Source organism: Somniosus microcephalus, chromosome 10, assembly GCF_052327205.1.
Source record: "Somniosus microcephalus isolate GS21.2 chromosome 10, FLI_Smic_1.0, whole genome shotgun sequence".
Classification (NCBI taxonomy): Eukaryota; Metazoa; Chordata; class Chondrichthyes; order Squaliformes; family Somniosidae; genus Somniosus; species Somniosus microcephalus.
The window spans coordinates 225113130-225134504 of NC_140996.1; the positions used below are offsets into that span (position 1 = coordinate 225113130).

A 21375-nucleotide genomic window follows, 5' to 3' on the forward strand; every position below is an offset into this window, starting at 1 on the left:
AGGCCCCCGTCTGCCCTCGCAGGTGGACCTAAAAGATCCCACGGCCACTATTTTGAAGACGAGCAGGGGAATTATCCCCGGTGTCCTGGCCAACATCACTCAACCAACATCACTAAGGGGTACGTTAGCATAGTGGTTATGTTACTGGACTAGTAATCCAAAGGCATTAATGATCCCTGAACACAAGATCCAAATCCCACTAGGACATTCAAATTCAGTTAATTAAATAAATCAGGAATAAAAAGCTAGTATCAGTAATGATGACCATGAAATTATCAGATTGTTGTAAAAACCTATCTGGTTCACTAATGTCTTTTAGGGAAGGAAATCTGACATCCTTACCCGGTCTGGCCTATATATGACTCCAAACCCACAGCAAATGTGGTTGACTCTTAACTGCCCTTTGAAATGGCCCAGCAAGCCACTCAGTTGTATCAAAGCACGAGAAGAAACTATAATAAGATCTTCACCACAAGGACTGCAGCGGCTCAAGAAGGCAGCTCACCACCGCCTTCTCGAGGGCAATTAGGGATGGGCAATAAATGCTGACTGGTTGAGAACAGTGACTACACTTCAAAAAGTACTTCAATGGCTGTAAAGCGCTTTGGGATGTGTTGAAAGGCACTGTTTAAATGCACAGGCGAGGATGGGGCCCAGGAGCGAGGACGAGCCCAGCAGCGTGGTCGAGGCCCAGGAGTGGCGCAGCGTGAACCAGCAGCGGGGTCGGGTCCCAGGGAAGGTACAGCGGGGTTGGGAGGACCTCACTGCATCCTATGAAACCCAGGCAGAGAGGTCCTGCAGGAAGGAGGGAGGAGGACAGTAGCAGTATGTGTGTGTGTGTGTGTGTGTGTGTGTGTGTGTGTGCTAGGCCGATGTAGCAGAGCCTGGTCTCCAATCGTCTTGGATCCCCTTGCCATTGGACCAAGACCTTGCTCTGTCAAACCCGTGTGGTAGCTGGTGTGCAACGGCCACCCCACGTTAAAAGAATTCACGCACAGGCATCTTCCACCCTTTAAAGTCATCTTCGGTTCCGAGGGACTGCCTGCCTAAGTTTAAATGCAAGTTCTTTCTTTCTTCTGTAATGTTCTATGATCGTAAATGAATGCAGGCACTGGTCGGGTGCTCGTTAGTTGCTGCTGTGCATGGTGTGTTGTAAATACCGCAAGTCGATTCAATATTCCATTTCGCTCCCTTCCCCCACACTCCGGATCTTCTCAGGTTACGAAGACGCAGTTTCGGTGTCGCAGCATCCCGGGGAAATCACCGCGTCGGTCGGAATGACGGCCACCATCGCCTGCGAGGCGCACTACCGCGACAGAGACCCTGTCCACACGGACATGTACTGGTACAAAGGTGCGCAGCGGGAAGATAGAGTCCTGACCTTTTCAATGGACTCCCACTCCTTGTCGAGTCAGGACGGGCGCCTATACGTTCGTGGCAACCTATCCAAAGATTATAACATCCTGGTCATAAGCAACCTGACACTGAGTGACGCCGGAGTTTACTTTTGCGAAGTTTCGGTCTCTCTGCCTCCGCCTCACATAAGTGGATACGGAAAAGGAACCAGATTAAATGTGCACGGTGAGTAAAACAGATACGATTGTGGAGCAAATGAGCTTAATGGCATCCTTGTGGGGTTTTTTTTTTAAAGCATGTTTAATATTTCACCACTATTTTATTGGGAAACCCAAGTAAAGAGTCAAGGCCCACACAGTGCTGTATGGAATACAACAACAACAACAACAAATTGCATTTATATAGCAACTTTGCCAAAGTGCCTCATGAAGGGGCAATCAGGAAATGGACACGGAGCCAAAGAAGGAGATATGCAGGCTCGATGGGCCGAAATGGCCTCTATCTGCACTGTAGATTCTGTGTGATTCTGTGATTCTGTGATATTAGGAGGCATGGCCAAATGTTTGATCAAATCGGTGGGTTTTAAGGAGGTTCTTAAAGGGAGAGATAAGGGGGGCTGAAGAGGCGGTGGAGTTTAAGGGGGAACAGTGTAAGAGGCCGAGGATGGTGAGGTCTGAGTGGGAGTGGAGCGGAGAATTAAAGTGACAGGCGACTGGAAGCTCGGGGTCACCCCTACGGACTGAACGGAGGTGTTCCGCAAAGCGATCACCCAATCTGCGTTTGGTCTCCCCAATGTAGAGGAGACTGCATCGTGAGCAGCGAATACAGTATACTAGATTGCAGGAAGTACAAGTAAATCGCTGTTTCACCTGGAATGTAAGCTCAACGAACAGCATCTCATCTTTCGATTAGGCACTTTACAGCCTTCTGGACTCAACATCGAGTTCAACAATTTCAGACCCTATCTTTCCTGAATGGGGTCTAGGCGGCTGAAGGCACCAATAGTGGGGCAAAGAGATGGAGGAATGCACAAGAGGCCAGAGGCAGAGGAATGGAGAGTTTATTAAGAAGCTGTCGGCTCATAGGAGGTTCCAGAGATAGGGAAGGGGTGAGGCCATGAAGGGAGTTAAATCTACGGGTGAGCATTTTAAACTTGAGGCACTGGGGGAGCTGGGTGCCAATGTTAGTCAGAGAGGATAGGGGTGATGGGCGAGTGAGACTTGGTGCAGGATAGGACATTAGCAGTAGAGTTTTTGGTGAGCTACTTGGCCTTTCAGACGGGGCGATTCTTGGGCTGGTGAGACCCAAGCTGGAGAACTGAAAAAAGAAAACATGGGAAAGGCATGTACAAACTTGGTGGTGCTACTCCCACCCTTTAACAGTTCTCCTGTATAACATTTAAAAAGTCTCTTCTGATTAAAAAGAATTTAAGTTACAAAGGAAAGATTAAGGGCACTCCTTCCAGGTGAACAGCGATTTACTTGTACTTCTTGCAATTTAGTATACTGTATTCGCTGCTCATGATGCGGTCTCCTCTACACTGTGGAGACCAAACGCAGATTGGGTGACCGCTTTGCGGAACACCTCCGTTCAGTCCGTAAGGGTGACCCCGAGCTTCCGGTCGCCTGTTATTTTAATTCACCGCTCCACTCGCACTCTGACCTCGGCCTCTTACACTGTTCCAATGAAGCTCAACGTAAGCTCGAGGAACAGCACCTCATCTTTCGATTGGGCACTTTACAGCCTTCTGGACTCAACATCGAGTTCAACAGTTTCAGACCCTATCTTTTTTTCCTTTTTTTCTCTCTCTCTCACATGGTAGCTGTCTTTCATTCTGCCAGTGTCATTTACACTTCATCTAGAGCCATCTTTTGTTTCTTTACTTGTCCCATTACCATCTCCTTTTGCCTCGCACCATCATCCCTTTTGTCTCTTAATCTCTCCTGCCTTCCACCCTATCACAGACCTTCCCTTTTGTTCTTTCCTCCCCTCCCCCCTTTCCCTGCCCCTACAATTGCTTAAAAATCTGTTACATCTCCAACTTTTTCCAGTTCTGACGAAGGGTCATCGACCTGAAACGTTAACTCTGTTTCTCTCTCCACAGACGCTGCCTGACCTGCTGAGTGTTTCCAGCATTTTCTGTTATTAAGGAAGTTGAGCCCGTTTCCTTTTGGAGAGGGGACTTCAGAGTGACCCGGCTGAGGTTTTCAACGTTCCAAAGGGAATTGAAAAAACAATTCTCCAATATGATAGCTCTACGAAAGAGCTGGCACAGGCACGATGGGCCAAAAAGGCCTCCTTCTGTGCTGTGTCTTACTATGATACTGTGGTGAAGGGCTCTAGTACCAGGTGACACAGGTTAAAAACTGGAAAGTTAGAAGGTGGAAATTCAGGTCGGACCATTTCAGCCACAAAGAATAATAGAACTGTAGGATAACTTTACTAGGGAAGGCTGTTGAAGTGGACAGGTTCAAATGGACAGGATTTGAGTACAGGAGCAAGGATGTCTTACTACAGTTATACAGGGCCTTGGTGAGACCACACCTGGAGTACTGCGTGCAGTTTTGGTCTCCTTACCTAGGAAAGGATACACTTGCCATGGAGGGAGTGCAGCGAAGGTTCACCAGACTGATTCCTTGGATGGCAGGAATGTCGTATGAGGAAAGATTGGGTTGACTAGGCCTGTATTCAATAGAGTTTAGAAGTATGAGAGGGGACCTCATTGAAACGTATAAAATTCTGACAGGGCTAGACAGACTGGATGCAGGGAGGATGTTTCCCCTGGCTGGGGTGGGGGGTCTAGAATGAGGGGTCACAGTCTCTGGATATGGGGTAGGACATTTAGGACTGAGATGAGGAGAAATTTCTTCACTCAGAGGGTGGTGAACCTGTGGACTTCTCTACCACAGAAGGCTGTGGAGGCCAAGTCACTGAATATATTTAAGAAGGAGATAGATAGATTTATAGACATAAAAGGCATCAAGGGGTAGGGGGAGAGAGAGTGGGAATATGTTATTGAGATAGAGGATCAGCCATGATCATATTGAATGGCGGAGCAGGCTCAAAGGGCCGAATGGCCTACTCCTGCGCCTATTTTTCTATGTTTCTATGTTTCAAAGGGCAATTTGTTATACTACTGTGGAGACAATTGAGGAGCATGCTGGGGAGATGGGTGGGTGGGGTTTGTCTATGAGAAAGGCAGGTTTGTTGGGCCTAATGACTTTTCCTGTTCCTAAAAACTCTTATGATTTATTTTCAGAGTCAAGTTCATGTGAGACATTGGAGGCTCCCAGTGAGATGTGGCGGAGTGTTGTCTTTCTGGCTCTTTCAATTTATAGCTTCGTTGTCACTATTACGATGCTAGTACTTGCTGTAAGTAATTTTTAAAAAATTATTATTGCAATTGTTCATTTACATAGTGTTGTCAAACATTCATGTGTTGCTATCATGGGAATACAGTACACATGGTTCAGTGCACATTATAGAATTACATAGAAGCTACAGCACGGAAACAGGCCATTCGGCCCAACTGGTCCATGCTGGTATTTATGCTCCACGTGAGCCTCCTCCCACCCCTCTTCATCTCAGAATCACAGAATCACAGAAACCCCACAGTGCAGATAGAGGCCATTTCGGCCCATCGAGCCTGCACCGACACATATCCCACCCGATCCCCGTAACCCCTACACCAACACATGTCCCACCCTATCCCTGTAACCCCACGTATTTAATCCCCCTAACACTAAGGGTCAATTTATCATAGCCAATCAACCTAACCCGCACATCTTTGGACTGTGGGAGGAAACCGGAGCACCCGGAGAAAACCCACGCAAACACGGGGAGAATGTGCAAACTCCACACAGACAGTCGCCCGAGGCCGGATTCGAACCCGGGTCTCTGGCGCTGTGAGGCAACAGTGCTCACCCTATCACCATTCCTTTCTCCCTCATGTGTTTATCTAGCTTCCCCTTAAAGGCATCTATACTATTCCCCTCAATGGCCACCAATGATGGAACGATTCAAACCGGGGATGCGCAAGAGGCCAGAATTGGAGGAGCGCAGAGATCTCGGAGGGTTGGAGAGCTGGAGGAGATTACAGAGATAGGGAGGGGGCGAGGCCATGGAGGGATTTGAAAACAAGGATGAGAATTTTTTAATTCGAGGTGTTGCTCAACCGGGAGCCAATGTAGGTCAGCGAGCACAGGGGGTGAATGGGACTTGGTGCGAGTCAAGATACGAGCAACAGAGTTTTGGATGAGCACAAGCTTATGTAGGGTAGAAGATGGGAGGCCAGCCAAGACAGCATTGGAATAATCAAGTCTCGAGCTAACAAAGGCATGGATGAGGGTTTCAGCAGCAGATGAGCTGACTAGATGCAGAAAGAATGTTCCCGATGGTCAGGGAGTCCAGAACCAGGGGTCACAGTCTAAGGATAAGGGGTAAGCCATTTAGGACAGAAGTGAGGAGGAATTTCTTCACCCAGAGAGTGGTGAACCTGTGGAATTCTCTACCACAGAAGGCAGTAGAGGCCAATTCATTAAATATATTCAAGAAGGAGTTGGATATATTTCTCAAGGCTAAAGGGATCAAGGGGTATGGGGAGAAAGCAGGGACTGGGTACTGAATTTGGATGATCAGCCATGATCGCATTGAATGGCGGAGCAGGCTCGAGGGGCCGAATGGCCTACTCCTGCTCCTATCTTCTATGTTTCTATGGTTCTGAGGCAGGGGCGGAGTCAGGCGATGTTACAGAGGTGGAAGGAGTCAGTCTTGGTGATGGCGCGGGTGTGTGGCCGGAAGCTCATCACGAGGTCAAATACGACACTAAGGTTGCGAACTCTGGTTCAGCCTCAGACATTTGCCAAGGAGAGGGATGGAGTCGGGACCAAGAGCTTAGTTGAAGAGATGAGTTTTGAGGAGGCTTTTAAAAAGGAGTAGAGACTTGAAGGAGCAGAGGAGTTTAGGGAAAGAATTCCAGAGAATAGTACCAAGGCACCTGAAGACACTCCCATCAGTGGGTGGGGTGGGACAAAGAGGAGGGAATGCACAAGAGGCCAGAGTGAGAGGAATGTACGAATGTGGAGAGAACGTAACGCTAGAAGAGATTGCAGAGAGAGGGTGGGTCAGTGTGGTAAACCACTGTTAACCTGTACATGCCTGTGTGGTAAACCACTGTTAACCCTGTACAAGTCCAGGCATGTCTCAGCCCCTGGCTCCACCCCTAAGCCCGGGTATAAAGGTAACTCACCACCCTTCCCCTGGGAGCTCTTAGGATGGATTCACTAGCAGAGGCATGCTCTAGTTCTTAGTCAATAAAAGCCTACTTCATTTAAGTCCATCTCGTAGTCTTTGGTATTGTTGATAGCGCATCAATTTTATTGACTAATTTTCAACATGGAGCAAATCTTGAAGCCGGAACGTTTAGACCTGGATCCTCAAGCAGCAGATGCAGCCAATAACTTTGAACACTGGCTGAGCTGTTTCGAAGCCTTCCTGGAGGCCTCCAGCACTACTGTCACTACAGATGACGCGAAACGGCTTGTCTTGAACTCACGGGTGAGCCACCGAGTCTACTCGATCATCCGAGACGCCACTACTTACGCGGCCGCCATCGCGACGCTAAAGGAACAATACGTGAGGCCTGTTAACGAGGTCTACACCAGACACCTCCTGGCTACCCGAAAACAGCGCCCCGGGGAATCGGGCACTGAATATTTACTGGCACTGAGAGTCCTCGGCCGGGACTGTAATTGCAAAGCGGTGACGGCCAAGGAATGCACGGAAGACCTGATCCGAGACGCCTACGTAGCCGGCATCAGGTCCAACTATACTCGGCAGAGGCTGCTGGAACAGAGGGGGCTCGACCTGCAGAAGACGGTGGCCCTCGCTAACTCGTTAGACGTGGCCCTCCAGAACATGGACGCCTATCCCCCTGACCGGATGGCCACGTGGATGCCACGGGAGCAGCCATCTTGGGACCCAGTAAGGCCACAAGCCGCCAGCAGCCCAACTACAGCTGCAATGACCAGAGGCCAGAAATGCTACTTCTGCGGCCAGGCCAAGCACCCCAGACAGCAATGCCCAGCAAAGGACGCGACCTGCTCCAAATGCGGCAAGAAAGGCCACTACGCGAGAGCGTGCAAGGCGAAATCGACCCCCAATTCCAGCAGCGCCGCGTGTGAACCGTACAGGCCGCCATTTTGGACCCCACCAACCACGTGTGAGCCGTGCGGGCCGCCATTTTGGACACCACCAGCCGAGGGGGAGCCGCCATCTTGGACACCATCTCGGGACCAGGCCCTCGGCGCGGGCGAATACTACAGCGACCCACCGACCTCGACGATGGCCTCCATCACCCTGGACCAATCTAGGCCCCATCAACTAGCCAGGTCCATGATGAACGTAAAGGTAAATGGCCATGCCACAAATTGCCTTTTCGACTGCGGAAGCACGGAGAGCTTCATCCACCCCGACACGGTGCGATGCTACTCCCTATCGGTTATGCGCACACGCCACCAGGTCTTTATGGCCTCAAAGTCCCATACGGCGGACGGCGGCGGCTACTGTGTAGCGACTCTGACAGTGAACGGCGTGGAGTACAGAGAGTTTAAATTCCTCGTCCTGCCACAGCTCTGCGCTCCCGTACTGCTAGGATTAGACTTCCAGTGCCATCTGGAGAGCGTCACGATGGCATATGGCAGGCCCCTGCCCCCACTTACAGTCTGCAGCCAGCAGAATTTAAACATGGCGCCGCGCAAAGTATGCAGCCTGTCCACCCTGAAGGTCAAACCCCCCCCGTTGTTCGCTAACCTCGCCAAAGACTGCAAGCCAATTGCTACTAAAAGCAGGCGGTACAGTGCCGGGGATAGGAGCTTTATTAAATCAGAAGTACAAAGACTCCTGAGGGAAGGGATTATCGAGGGCAGCACCAGCCCATGGCGAGCCCAAGTGGTGGTAGTAAAGACCAGCGAAAAACAGCGCCTGGTTATTAATTACAGCCAGACGATCAATCGATACACGCAATTAGACGCATACCCACTTCCCCGCATATCTGACATGGTCAACCAGATAGCACAATACCGGGTATTCTCGACAATTGATCTGAAGTCGGCATACCACCAGCTCCCCATCAGGCCTGAGGACCGCCAGTACACGGCCTTCGAGGCTGACGGTCGCCTCTACCACTTCCTCCGAGTCCCCTTCGACGTCACCAACGGGGTCTCGGTCTTCCAAAGGGAGATGGACCGGATGGTTGACCAGAACGCGCTGCAGGCCACCTTCCCCTATCTAGACAACGTCACCATCTGCGGCCATGACCAGCAGGACCATGACGCCAACCTAGAAAAATTCCTCCGTACGGCCCAACGGCCGAATCTGACATACAACAGAGAAAAATGTATGTTCCGCACCGCGCGCCTCGCTATTCTTGGCTGCGTGGTGGAAAACGGAGTCATCGGCCCCGACCCCGACCGAATGCGCCCCCTCCTGGAACTACCCCCCCCCCCCCCCCACTGCCTAAAAGCCCTGAAGAGATGCCTAGGGTTCTTCTCTTACTATGCCCAGTGGGTGCCCAACCATGCGGACAAAGCCCGGCCCCTCATCAAGTCAACCTCCTTCCCCCTGACGGCAGAGGCCCGTGCGGCCTTCACCCTCATAAAAGAGGACATTGCGAAGGCCACAATGCACGCAGTGGATGAGTCCATCCCTTTCCAAGTGGAGAGCGATGCATCCAACTTCGCCCTAGCCGCAACCCTTAACCAGGCGGGGAGACCCATGGCCTTCTTTTCACGGACCCTCCAGGGCCCCGAAATTCGACACTCCTCAGTCGAGAAGGAGGCCCAGGCGATAGTGGAGGCTGTACGGCACTGGAGACATTACCTGGCCGGTAAACGTTTCACCCTGCTCACTGACCAACAGTCAGTAGCATTTATGTTTAACAACAGACAAAGGGGGAAAATCAAAAATGATAAGATATTGCGGTGGAGGATCGAGTTATCCACCTACAACTACGATATCTTATACCGGCCCGGGAAACTTAATGAGCCCCCAGACGCCCTATCCCGTGGGACATGTGCCAACGCACAAGTCGATAGGCTACGGACCCTCCACAATGATCTCTGCCACCCGGGGGTCACCAGGTTCTTCCACTTTATTAAAGCTCGCAACCTGCCTTACTCCATCGAGGAGGTCAGAACCATGACCAGGAACTGCCAGGTCTGCGCCGAATGCAAACCGCATTTTTATAGGCCAGACAGAGCACACCTGATTAAAGCCACCCGCCCCTTCGAACGTCTCAGCGTCGATTTCAAGGGGCCCCTTCCCTCCTCTGACCGCAACACGTACTTCCTCAATATTATTGACGAGTACTCCAGTTTCCCCTTCGCCATCCCCTGCCCGGACATGACCAGCGCCACAGTCATCAAGTGCCTCCACGACCTGTTCGCCATATTTGGCTTCCCCAATTACATCCACAGCGACAGGGGCTCGTCGTTCATGAGCGACGAGCTGCGCCAGTACCTGCTCGAGAAGGGCATAGCCACGAGCAGGACTACCAGCTACAACCCCCGGGGTAACGGACAGGTAGAGAGGGAGAACGCAACGGTGTGGAAGACCGCCATGCTCGCCCTAAAATCCAAGGGCCTCCCAATCTCCCGCTGGCAAGATGTCCTCCCCGATGCGCTCCACTCCATACGATCACTGCTCTGTACTGCCACAAACGCCACCCCTCACGAGAAGATGTTCGTCTTCCCCAGGAAATCCACCTCGGGGACATCACTACCGCCATGGCTGACGTCTCCGGGACCCGTCCTGCTCAGGAAACACGTGAGGAGCCATAAGACAGACCCCCTGGTCGAAAAGGTTCACCTCCTCCATGCCAACCCACAGTACGCCTACGTGGCGTATCCTGACGGGCGGGAGGACACAGTCTCAATTCGAGACCTCGCACCCTCAGGTACCACCCGAAACACCATCGATCACCATCCACTACCTCCACTCACCACCACTACCCACGACGCACCACCGGGGTGTCTACCACGAACTGACGACATGCCAGTGCCATCCCTACCCCGAGAGGATGACACGCCAGTGCTCCGTCCCACGCGAGAAGCGGCCGCGGGCAAAGAACTGCCGCAACCGGCACCACGAAGATCATTACGGCAGACAAGACCCCCGGAGAGACTTTCGTATACGAACTTTTGAAACACTTCACCCCGCCGGACTCTTTTTTAAACGAGGGGTGAATGTGGTAAACCACTGTTAACCTGTACATGCCTGTGTGGTAAACCACTGTTAACCCTGTACAAGTCCAGGCATGTCTCAGCCCCTGACTCCACCCCTAAGCCCGGGTATAAAGGTGACTCACCACCCTTCCCCCAGGAGCTCTTAGGATGGATTCACTAGCAGAGGCATGCTCTAGTTCTTAGTCAATAAAAGCCTACTTCATTTAAGTCCATCTCGTAGTCTTTGGTATTGTTGATAGCGCATCAGTCAGGCTGTGGAGGGACTTGGCTGATGTCTCATAGCTGTACCCCAGCACATCAGTAACTTGAGGAGAGGAGAGCAGAGGAGAGAAGAAAACTGGGGGAGGTGATGGTGAGTAAGCCTTACATGGTGGTTCATGGACAGCTCTGGGCACTGGTGCTGGTAAGTAACATTAGCATCTGGGTGCACTGCTCCAGCTGACCTGGCTTTCCACAGCATTGCGAACTTCTGCAATCAGGCGGGTTGTTTGTGTCACTTGCCTGTGGTCCCTGGGCTACATGGGGGGTGTTAAAGAATGCAACGCTAGCAGGCAGCAGGGGAATCATGTTTTGGACAGTTTCTCTTGATTCAGCCTCAATGAATACAACTGCACAATATTTGCTCTCACGTTTTGTAAGACCATAGAATGATACAACACAGGAGGCCATTCGGCCCATCGTGCCTGTGTCAGCTCTCTGAAACAGCTCTCCAATTAGTTCTAATCACCCTGCTCTTTCCCCATAGCCCAGCAAATTTTCCCCCCTTCTAGTATTTATCCAATTCCCCTTTTGAAAATTGCTATTGAATCTGCTTCCACCGTCCTTTCAGGCAGCAAATTTCAGATCATAACACACCGTGTAAAAAAAAATTCTCCTCATCTCGCCTCTGATTCGTTTGCCAATTAGTCAGATTCCTGCCTTGTAACTCACTGCCAGCTATCTGTTGCCCAGCGCTTTGTATGTGCAAGCCTAGGTAAGTGGGTCTGCACATCTATAATACAGAGATAAAAAGAGCAAGCACCTAGCACGTGTCTCTCACACTCCACACTTTGTTGCAGATGCAAAATAATCTTAAAAAGGAAGAGAAAGCTAATTATTTCACCCTGTCTTCTTCCATCCTGAAACCACTAGTTCACCATTCATTGCCCTCTGATTGACCTCAGGGTTTAGCCACAGCTACACTTGCCCAGAAATGCCTGTTTAGACCACTTCCCCAGAGAGAGTACTAGAGCAATAGCCTCAAAGGGACAGGCCACTAAAAACCTCCACCCTGCTGTAGGCCCTAGACCACGCATGAACAATGCCACAGAAGATCTGCTGTTATATATAGAATACAGTATATAATGGGCCGTATATTCCGATCCCTATGGGTGTGTATGAGCTGTGTACACAAACACCCGTAGGGACATCGGAAATGCCGGTTTCAGGCATGCCAAGCGCATACTCTGAAAACCGGTATTTCCCATCTGTCAAGCACGCTCTTGACAGATCGGACGCCTGCCCTGGAGAAGGGCCTCTGCGGGGGAAGAGTTCCGCTTTCTGCAGAACCTCCGCCCACAGAAAACCCTTAGAAATCTTACACCTGGTAAAAGCAGCGTAAGGCCTGCTTTTACCAGCATAAGAGTTGAAAAAAGTTTTTTTTTAATTTCACTCATTTATAATTTTAAAATACTTTTAAAAAAGGTAAGTTTATTTTAAGCCCCGTAAAAAACTTTATTTTTTTTTCAAAAAATTAAATTTTTGTTTAAAATATTTAATTTTTGGTCATTTCAACTCATTTTAAAAACGCGATGGCTTTTTAAAAGTTTATTTAAAGTTTTACAGTGTTTTGGGGGTGATCTCCATTCATATATTTGACGGGTCTATCCGTCAAGTGTATGAAGGGAGATTCCCTTCTCCCATTGGCTCCCCATGGCCCACGCGATCCTAGGGACGCTTGCGAACCGCCTGCGCCCCCTGGGATACGTGGGCCCTGCGCATTTCGAGATTGGAGAGGCCCAGGAGCGGAAGTGTCCGGACCTCGGGAGCCCTCAGGTAATTCCGTAGATTTTTCCAGATCGGAGGCCTCCGCACGCAGGAAGCCTCCGATCGGAAAATACGGGCCAATATATATAATTTTTTCTATTCGTTCCTGGGATTAAGTCGGAGGAGCTATTTCCTCCGTTGGGGGACTCCAGAAGAAGGGGACATAATCTTAACATTAGAGCCAGGCCACTCAGGAGAAAAATCAGGAAAAACACTTTTTCATACAAAGGGTGGTAGAAATTTTCAACTCTCTCCCTCAAAAGGCCGTGGATGCTAAGGGACAATTGGAGCTTTCAAGACTGAGGTCAATAGATTTTTGTTGGGTAAGAGTGTCATGGGATACGGAGCAACTGTGGGGTGAATGGCGGAAGATCAGCCATGATCTAAAAGAAAGACTTGCATTTCTACAACACCTTTCACGACCTCAGGACATCCCAAATGCTTTACAGCCAATGAAGTACTTTTGAAGTGTTGTAATGTAGGAAACACAGCAGCCAATTTGCACACAGCAAGGTCCCACAAACAGCAATGTGATAATGACCAGGTTATCTGTTTTTAAAAATTTGTTTATGGGATGTGGGCGTCGCTGACAAGGCCGGCATTTATTGCCCCATCCCTATTTGCCCTTGAGAAAGTGGTGGTGAGCCGCCTTTTTGAACTGCTGCAGTCCATGTGGTGAAGGTACTCCCACAGTGCTGTTAGGTACTCCCACAGTGCTGTTAGGTAGGGAGTTCCAGGATTTTGACCCAGTGACGATGAAGGATCGATGATATACTTCTAAGTCAGGGTGGTGTGTGACTTGGAGGGGAACTTGGAGGTGGTGGTGTTCCCATGCGCCTGCTGCCCTTGTCCTTCTAGGTGGAAGAGATCGCGAGTTTGGGAGGTTCTGCCGAATAAGCCTTGGCGAGTTGCTGCAGTGCATCTTGTAGATGGTACACACTACAGCCACGGTGCGCCGGTGGTGGAGGAAGTGAATGTTTAAGGTGGTGGATGGGGTGCCAATCAAGCGGGCTGCTTTGTCCTGGATGTTGTCGAGCTTCTTGAGTGTTGTTGGAGCTGCACTCATCCAGGCAAGTGGAGAGTATTCCATCACACTCCTGACTTGTGCCTTGTAGATGGTGGAAAGGCTTTGGGGAGTCAGGAGGTGAGACACTCGCTGCAGAATACCCAGCCTCTGACCTGCTCTTGTAACCACGGTATTTATGTGGCTGGTCCAGTTAAGTTTCAAGTCAATGGTGACCCCCCAGGATGTTGATGGTGGGGGATTCGGCGATGGTAATGCCATTGAATGTCATGGGGAAGTGGTTAGACTCTCGCTTGTTGGAATTAGCCATTGCCTGCCACTTGTGTGGCGTGAATGTTACCTGCCACTTATCAGCCCAAGCCTGAATGTCATCCAGGTCTTGCTGCATGCGGGCATAATACAGTGTAGTATATATAAAATACCATGTGTGGTATATACACAATACAGTATCTATATATATATAAAATGGTCTGTCTTTCTGTCTGTCTTTCTGTCTGTCCGGCTATACAATCAAAAGTTATAGAGCGTATCTACACGTGTTATATCAAAAGAAAGCTTATGATTATCGAAACCTCATCAGCGTATTTACTTTTTGCTCAGACAAAAATTGTTCAGGCAGTATACAAAAAACCCTTCAAAAACCTTCAAAATTCCACTCGTTATCCACTCATTACCATTGAGTGATGTGAAGGTTGACCAATCCTGTGATGTGATGATTGACCAATCCTACAGTTCAGTCACCTGATGGTTGCGTGTGTGGGCGGGACTAATCATTCTCAGCTCAGGGATCTGGCAGCCATTACACACCAGCCGGGCCTCAAGCTAAAAATATGGTAATCGAGGTCAGTATCTTTTTCAAAAAAAAAGATTTACCAAAAATGTTTTATAAGTACTTTAACTTTCATCTTTGAAGGTATTAAAAGCTAGAAATGTTTAGGTTAAAAAACAGTGTAAAATACCCGAGGCCCCGGGGCCTAGGCTTCTCCAACTGCCGACAGCCCAAATCCAGTCCCAGGCTCCCGACCCAGACATCGACCAGGCCCAAAAAAGCCCTGGCAACGCCAGACCCCCCCAGCTAGTATATGATATATATAAAATGCACAACAATATATGTACATACATAAGATAAAAGATGTATAACTGAAAATGACTTGGCAGAAATAGCAGGTGAAGTGTAATGCATGTATATGGCATTACTTTGATCACTATTTTAGTTAAGTTAACTTATCTATTATCTGTCTGTTTGTCTGTCTGTCTGTCCGGCTATACAATCAAAAGTTATAGAGCGTACGTACACATATGTTATATCAAAAGAAAGCTTATTATTAGGGGAGACTAATAGGCATATTTACTTTTTGGTCAGACAAAAATTGTTCAGACAGTATACAAAAAAGCTTCAAAAAACGCAACATTCCACTCATTAGCGTTGAGTGACGTGATGGTTGACCAATCGTACAGGGGATTAACCTGATGGTTGACCAATCGGTGCATCATGGGGGGCATTTCATTGCGTGTGTGGGCGGGCCTAATCCTTCTGCGCTGAGGTGAGTGGCCGCCATCTTGATTCCTAACTATTGATTTATTTTTCCCACTTTCTGTGTGTACCCCGTTAGGTTCTTTTGTGCAGTTGTCTTCTTAGCTATGGGGTGCTTAAAAACCTGAACTTTAATATTTAGGAATCTCTCTTTATTGTATTGGATGCGCGGAGCCACGGCCTAGCAGCGCGGGAAGCCTGGGCCTCGAGTTCAGCAGATTCCAGGCGCGCCCGGAACCTGTCAAACCTGCTGAAGGTTGTTTATTTCCGCGACCACGTCACCGTCTTCATCTCAGCCAACGGCATCGGGGTGACGGCCGAGGCCGCCAAAAGCGTCCAGGGGAACGCGTTCATCCAGGTACCGAGGCCCGGGCCCCGGGGCGGAAAGCCGACCAGGTCACCGTCTTTGCCTCGGCCAATGACATCAGGGTGACGGCCGAGGCCGGCAAAAACGTCCAGGGGAACGCGTTCATCCAGGTGCCGAGGCCGGGCCCCGGGGCGGAAAGAGGGATTGGAGCGGGGGATGAGGGCTCGGGGAGGGGAGAAGGGGGGGGAGAGGGTAAGAGGGAGGGGGAAGAGGGAGGGAGGGAGGAGAGGGAGGGGGGAAGAGGGAGGAGGGGGGGAAGAGGGAGCGGGGGGGAAGAGGGACGAGGGGGGGAAGAGGGAGGAGGGGGGAAGAGGGAGCAGGGGGGAAAGAGGGATGAGGGGGGGAAGAGGGAGGAGGGGGAAGAGGCAGCAGGGGGAGGGGGAAGAGGGAGGAGGGGGAGGGGGAAGGAGGGGAGAGGAGAGGGGGAGGGAGGGGGAGGAGAGGGGCAGGGAGGGAGGGGAGAGGGGAGGGAGGGAGAGAGAGTAAAGCAGGGAGAGACACTGGGAGCGAGAGAGAGAGGGTGAGGGAGGGAAAGAGTGAGGGGGTGGGAGAGGGAGGGAGAGCTCACCTTCTTCCTTCCTTCCTTCCTTCACAGGGGTCCATCGGGCCAGGCCTGAGGCGCTCCTTCCCCCCTCTCTCCAGGCTAATCCCGAACTAAATCCAGCAGTCTCTCTCCCTCTCTTCCCCCCGTCTCTCTCTTCTCCCCCCAGTCTCTCTCTCTCTCTCTCTCTCTTCCCCCCGTCTCTCTCTTCCCCCCCATCTCTCTCTTCTCCTCCCCCGTCTCTCTCTCTACTCCCCCATCTCTCTCTCTTCCCCCCAGTCTCTCTCTCCCTTCCCCCCAGTCTCTCTCTCTTCCCCCCAGTCTCTCTCTCTCTCTCTCTTTCTCTTCCCCCCAGTCTCTCTCTCTTTCTCTCTCTTCCCCTCCAGTCTCTCTCTTTCTCTCTCTTCCCCCCAGTCTCTCTCTCTTTCTCTTCCCCCCAGTCTCTCTCTCTTTCTCTTCCCCCCAGTCTCTCTCTCTTTCTCTCTCTTCCCCTCCAGTCTCTCTCTCTTTCTCTCTCTTCCCCCAGTCTCTCTCTCTTCTCCCAGTCGCTCTCTTCCCCCAGTCTCTCTCTCTCTCTCTCTCTTCCAACAACAACATGCCCTCAAAAAAACCTCGGCACCGCCGGGCACTCCAGCTAGTTTAAAATAAGTGTGCTAATGCTTCCATCCTATTAGTGTCAGCTGTGGCTCAGTTGGTAGCACACTTGTCTCTGAGTCAGAAGGTTGTGGATTCAAAGTCCCACTTCAGAGATTTGAGCACAAAATCTAGGCCGACACTCCAGTGCAGTAGTGAGGGAGTGCTGCAGTGTCGAAGAAGAGCAGGGGAGTTCTCCCCGGTTTCTTGGCTAATATTTATCCCTCAATCAACATAACTGAAACAGATGGTCTGTTCATTATCACATTGCTGTTTGTGGGAGCTTGCTGTGTGCAAATTGGCTGCTGCGTTTCCTACATTACAACAGTGACTACACTTCAAATAGTACATCATTAGTTGTAAAGTGCTTTGGGATGTCCAGTGGTCGTGAATGCCGTTATATAGATACAACTCTCTTTCTTTCTTTAGTGGACAGGGGAACATCATCCGAACGTATTGAGCCTTGTGGCCATTAATATCACTAATAGTAATGTTTTAAATATTTATTTTGTTGATATTCATATACATGTTTAAGCTGAGGAGGTGGTTTACTTCACTGAAAGGTAAGGGGCCGTGATATTAAGTATTGTACTGATACTGCAATTAAAATTCTATCTAGATCCTTCTGCATGGCCGTAAAAGACCTGAGAGGCAGACTGAATCCCACAGAAGCATCCAGAGGCCAAGAAGAATCCCACCTAAATTCTTTCAGAGGACATACAAGGCCTCTGGTTGCAGAGCAGGCCAGAGAGGCACACAATCAGGAGTATGAAGACATGGCACTCTTCAGATCCATGAATAAGATTCAGAGATAATATAACACAGGAATACAAGGTGGTGGTACAAAGTCTACAGCGGTGTCACAAAGTCTACAGCGGTGTCTGTAGGGCTGTGTTATCAGCAATGGGTGTCCTTTACTAATTATTTTCTATATACTTCCAGAAGAAAAATCCCTCTGTACAATTTCTTTTGAACTGTATAAATCTTTATTTGGTACAGGCTGATAAGTGTTATAGTGAGGGGTTTTAATTTGGACCTATATTAGTGAGGGAGCCATAATTAACATGCATCACTGTATTGGAGGCAGCCTGGTAAAGCAAAGAACTAGAATCATTCAGCACAGGAGGCCATTTGGCCTATGCCGGCTCTTTGAAAGAGCAATCCAATTAGTCCCCACTCCTCCCCCACAACCCACTCTTCCCCACAGCCCTGTAAAAATAATGTTTTTCATTCATGGGATGTGGGCGTCGCTGGCAAGGCCAGCATTTATTGCCCATCCCCAGTTGCCCTTGAGAAGGTGTTGGTGAGCCGCCTTCTTGAACCGCTGCAGTCCGTGTGGTGAAAGTACTCCCACAGTGCTGTTAGGGAGGGAGTTCCAGGATTTTGACCCCAGCGACAGATGAACGACCAGCCGCTATACTTCCAAGGCAGGATGGTGTGTGACTTGGAGGGGAACTTGGGGATGGTGGTGTTCCCATGCGCCTGCTGCCCTTGTCGTTCTAGGAGGAAGAGGTCGTGGGTTTGGGAGGTGCTGCCGAAGAAGCCTTGGCGAGTTGCTGCAGCGCATCTTGTAGATGGTACACACTGCAGCCACGGTGCGCCGGTGGCGGAGGGAAGTGGATGTTTAAGGTGGTGGATGGGGTGCCAATCAAGCGGGCTGCTTTGTCCTGGATGGTGCTGAGCTTCTTGAGTGTTGTTGGAGCTGCACTCATCCAGGCAAGTAAAGAGTATTCCATCACACTCCTGACTTGTGCCTTGTAGATGTGGAAAGGCTGTTCCTTTTCAAGCAAGTATCCAATTCCCTTTGGAAAGTTACTATTGAATCTGCTTCCATCACCCTTTCAGGCAGCGCATTCCAGATCATAAATAACTCGCTGCGTAAAAAAAAATTCTCCTCATCTCCCCTCTGGTTCTTTTGCCAATTTTAAACATCTTAACAACAACAGCTTGCGTTTATATAGCGCTCTGAACATAGTAAGACATCCCAAGTGGCTTCACTGGAACGATACCAAACAAAATCCCTTGATATAAATTACTTTTGATGCAGTTTAATATCTCATCCAAAAGATGGCACCTCCGACAGTGCAGCACTCCCTCAGTACTGCACTGGGAGTGTCAGCCTATGGTATGTGCTTAGCCTCTGGACTGAGGTTGAAGTACTGCAGAAGCAATATTGCAGCATAAAAATTTACAAAAGAAATAATAATCAGCCATACTGTAGGAATGGAGGTTCCTATCAAAAAGACTGAGTTCGACTCAGGCAATTAAAATAATGAACTTTAATGAAACCAAACGAGTTTAAACTGGAAACTGCTAGAACACATCAATAACAGGTCTGCTCTCCTTGAGGGCTCCACGAGGACTGATCCTCTGGTCAGAAGACTGACGTCATGACGTCATCACGTTCTTCCCACCATTGGGGCATCACGTGACTAACGGCATGACGTCATCACGTTGAAACCGTGCTGTAAAGGTAACTAGACATTGTACAGTCAAACAGTGTAATTAAAGGTACAGGTACAGACAGTAACTACATTGCTGTTAAAGGAATTATGTACAACCGCTCTGAGTCCTTTGGTGGCTCCGCCACAATACAATCTTAATATTCCCCGGAATCTCCCCCCGGTTCTTTTGCAATTATCTAAAATCTGTGTCCTCTGGTTACCGACCCCCCTGCCAGTGGAAACAGTTTATCCTTATTCACTCTATTAAAACTCTTCATAATTTTGAACACCTCCGTTAAATCTCCCCTTAACCTTCTCTGCTGTAAGGAGAAAAACCCCAGCTTCTCAAGTCTCGCCACATAACTGAAGTCTCTTATCCCTGGATGACTACATTTCATTTTCAAGCAACCACAAGAGATGTATCATTGAAGCTTATGAACATTGTGATGTTTCTGTACTGGGGTAACTTAACCAGAACAGAGTTATGTGGAATTACATAGAATACACAGAAACAGGCCATTCGGCCCAACCAGTTCATGCCGGCGATTATGCTCCACTCGAGCCTCTTTCCATCTTTCCTCATCTGGCTCTATCAGCATAACCCTCTATTCCCTTCTCCCTCATATGCTTGTCTAGCCTCCCCTTAAATGCATCTATAGTATTCGCCTCAACCACTCCCTGTGGTAGCGAGTTCCACATTCTCACCACTCTCTGGGTAAAGAAGTTCCTTCTGAATTCCCCATTGGATTTCTTGGTGACTATCTTATATTGATGGCCTCTAGTTTTTGCTCTTCCCCCCAAGTGGAAACACTCTCTCTGTGTCTACCCTTATCAAAATCTTTCATAATTTTAAAGACGTGTATTAGGGCACCCCTCAGCTTTCTCTTTTCAAGACCAGCCCATTCATCCTTCGGAGTTCAGAGGTCATGCGAAGGCTTTGCAATGCGCTGGTCAGGCCACCCGCCTGTGTTCAATTCTGCTACAGGAAAATGTCTACTGGCACCAGTGAGGGTGTGGAGAAGAGCAACAAGACTGATCCCAAGTGTAAAGGAGATAAGGTATAAGGAAATATTAAGAGAAATGCAAACTCTACAGTCTGGAGAGAATGGTGATCATAAGAATGTAAGAATAAGAACATAAGAATTAGGAGCAGGAGCAGGCCATATGGACCCTCGAGCCTGCTCCGCCATTCCATAAGATCATGGCTGATCATCAACCTCAAACTCCACTTTCCCGCCCGATCCCCATATCCCTTGATTCCCCCTAGTGTTCCCCTGGTCATAGGCAGCAGAGACCTCACTGAGGTATGGCAAATATTAAATGGCAGAGAGGAGGTAAAAACCAGACCATGACATAAAGGTAAGCCAGGAAAGTAGGAACGAAAGACATAAATTTAGAATCAATACTCGGAAGAGATTCTTTAAACAAAGAGGGATAAATGTTTGGACTATCCTGCCAGGAAGGGTCAGAGAGGGAAAAGCTATAGGGACACTTAGGAACAGGAGTAGGCCATTCAACCCCTCGAGCCTGTTCTGTGAAATATATGGGCAGAACACAAAATACAGTTTGATGCTATAACGGGAGAGTTAGGATACTAGAAGAACAAGCTTTAATAGAAACATAGAAGATAGGAGCCATTCGGCCCCTCGAGCCTGCTCTGCCATTTAATGAGATCATGGCTAATCATCCAAATTCAGTGCCCGGTCCCTGCTTTCTCCCCATATCCCTTGATCCCTTCAGCCTTAAGAAATATATCGAACTCCTTCTTGAATATATTTAATGAATTGGCCTCAACTGTCTTCTGTGGTAGAGACTTCCACAGGTTCACCACTCTCTGGGTGAAGAAATTCCTCCTCATCTCTGTCCTAAATGGCTTACCCCTTATCCTTAGACTGTGACCCCTGGTTCTGGACTCCCCGACCATCGGGAACATCCTTCCTGCATCTAGTCTGTCTAGTCCTGTTAGAATTTTATAAGTTTCAATTAGGTCCCGTCTCAAGACTAATGGGCTAAACAATACTGCCTGTGCCTGTGGTCCATAAGAACATAAGAAATAGGAGCAGGAGTGGGCCATACGGACCATCGGGCCTGCCCCGCCATTCAATAAGACCATGGCTGATCGTCCATCGTATATATTGTAGCAAACCATTTCTTTTCCAAGTGTTTGAGGGCCATGCAATAGCAAAGATTCAGAGAGGCATGACACGGG

At 49.3% G+C, this 21375-nt stretch overlaps 1 protein-coding gene across 1 annotated transcript in view; it reads left to right on the forward strand.

Moving 5' to 3' along the window:
• LOC147112114 (uncharacterized) overlaps positions 1 to 18106 on the forward strand; it is a 38498-nt gene extending 20392 nt beyond the window's left edge. The window contains exons 2-4 of the mRNA XM_085999941.1: positions 1219 to 1581; positions 4616 to 4728; positions 17342 to 18106. Of these exons, the coding sequence (XP_085856067.1) occupies positions 1219 to 1581; positions 4616 to 4728; positions 17342 to 17494 (629 nt within the window). The 3' untranslated portion in view covers positions 17495 to 18106. The remainder of the gene's footprint in view (positions 1 to 1218; positions 1582 to 4615; positions 4729 to 17341) is intronic.
• Positions 18107 to 21375: the final 3269 nt, after the last annotated feature.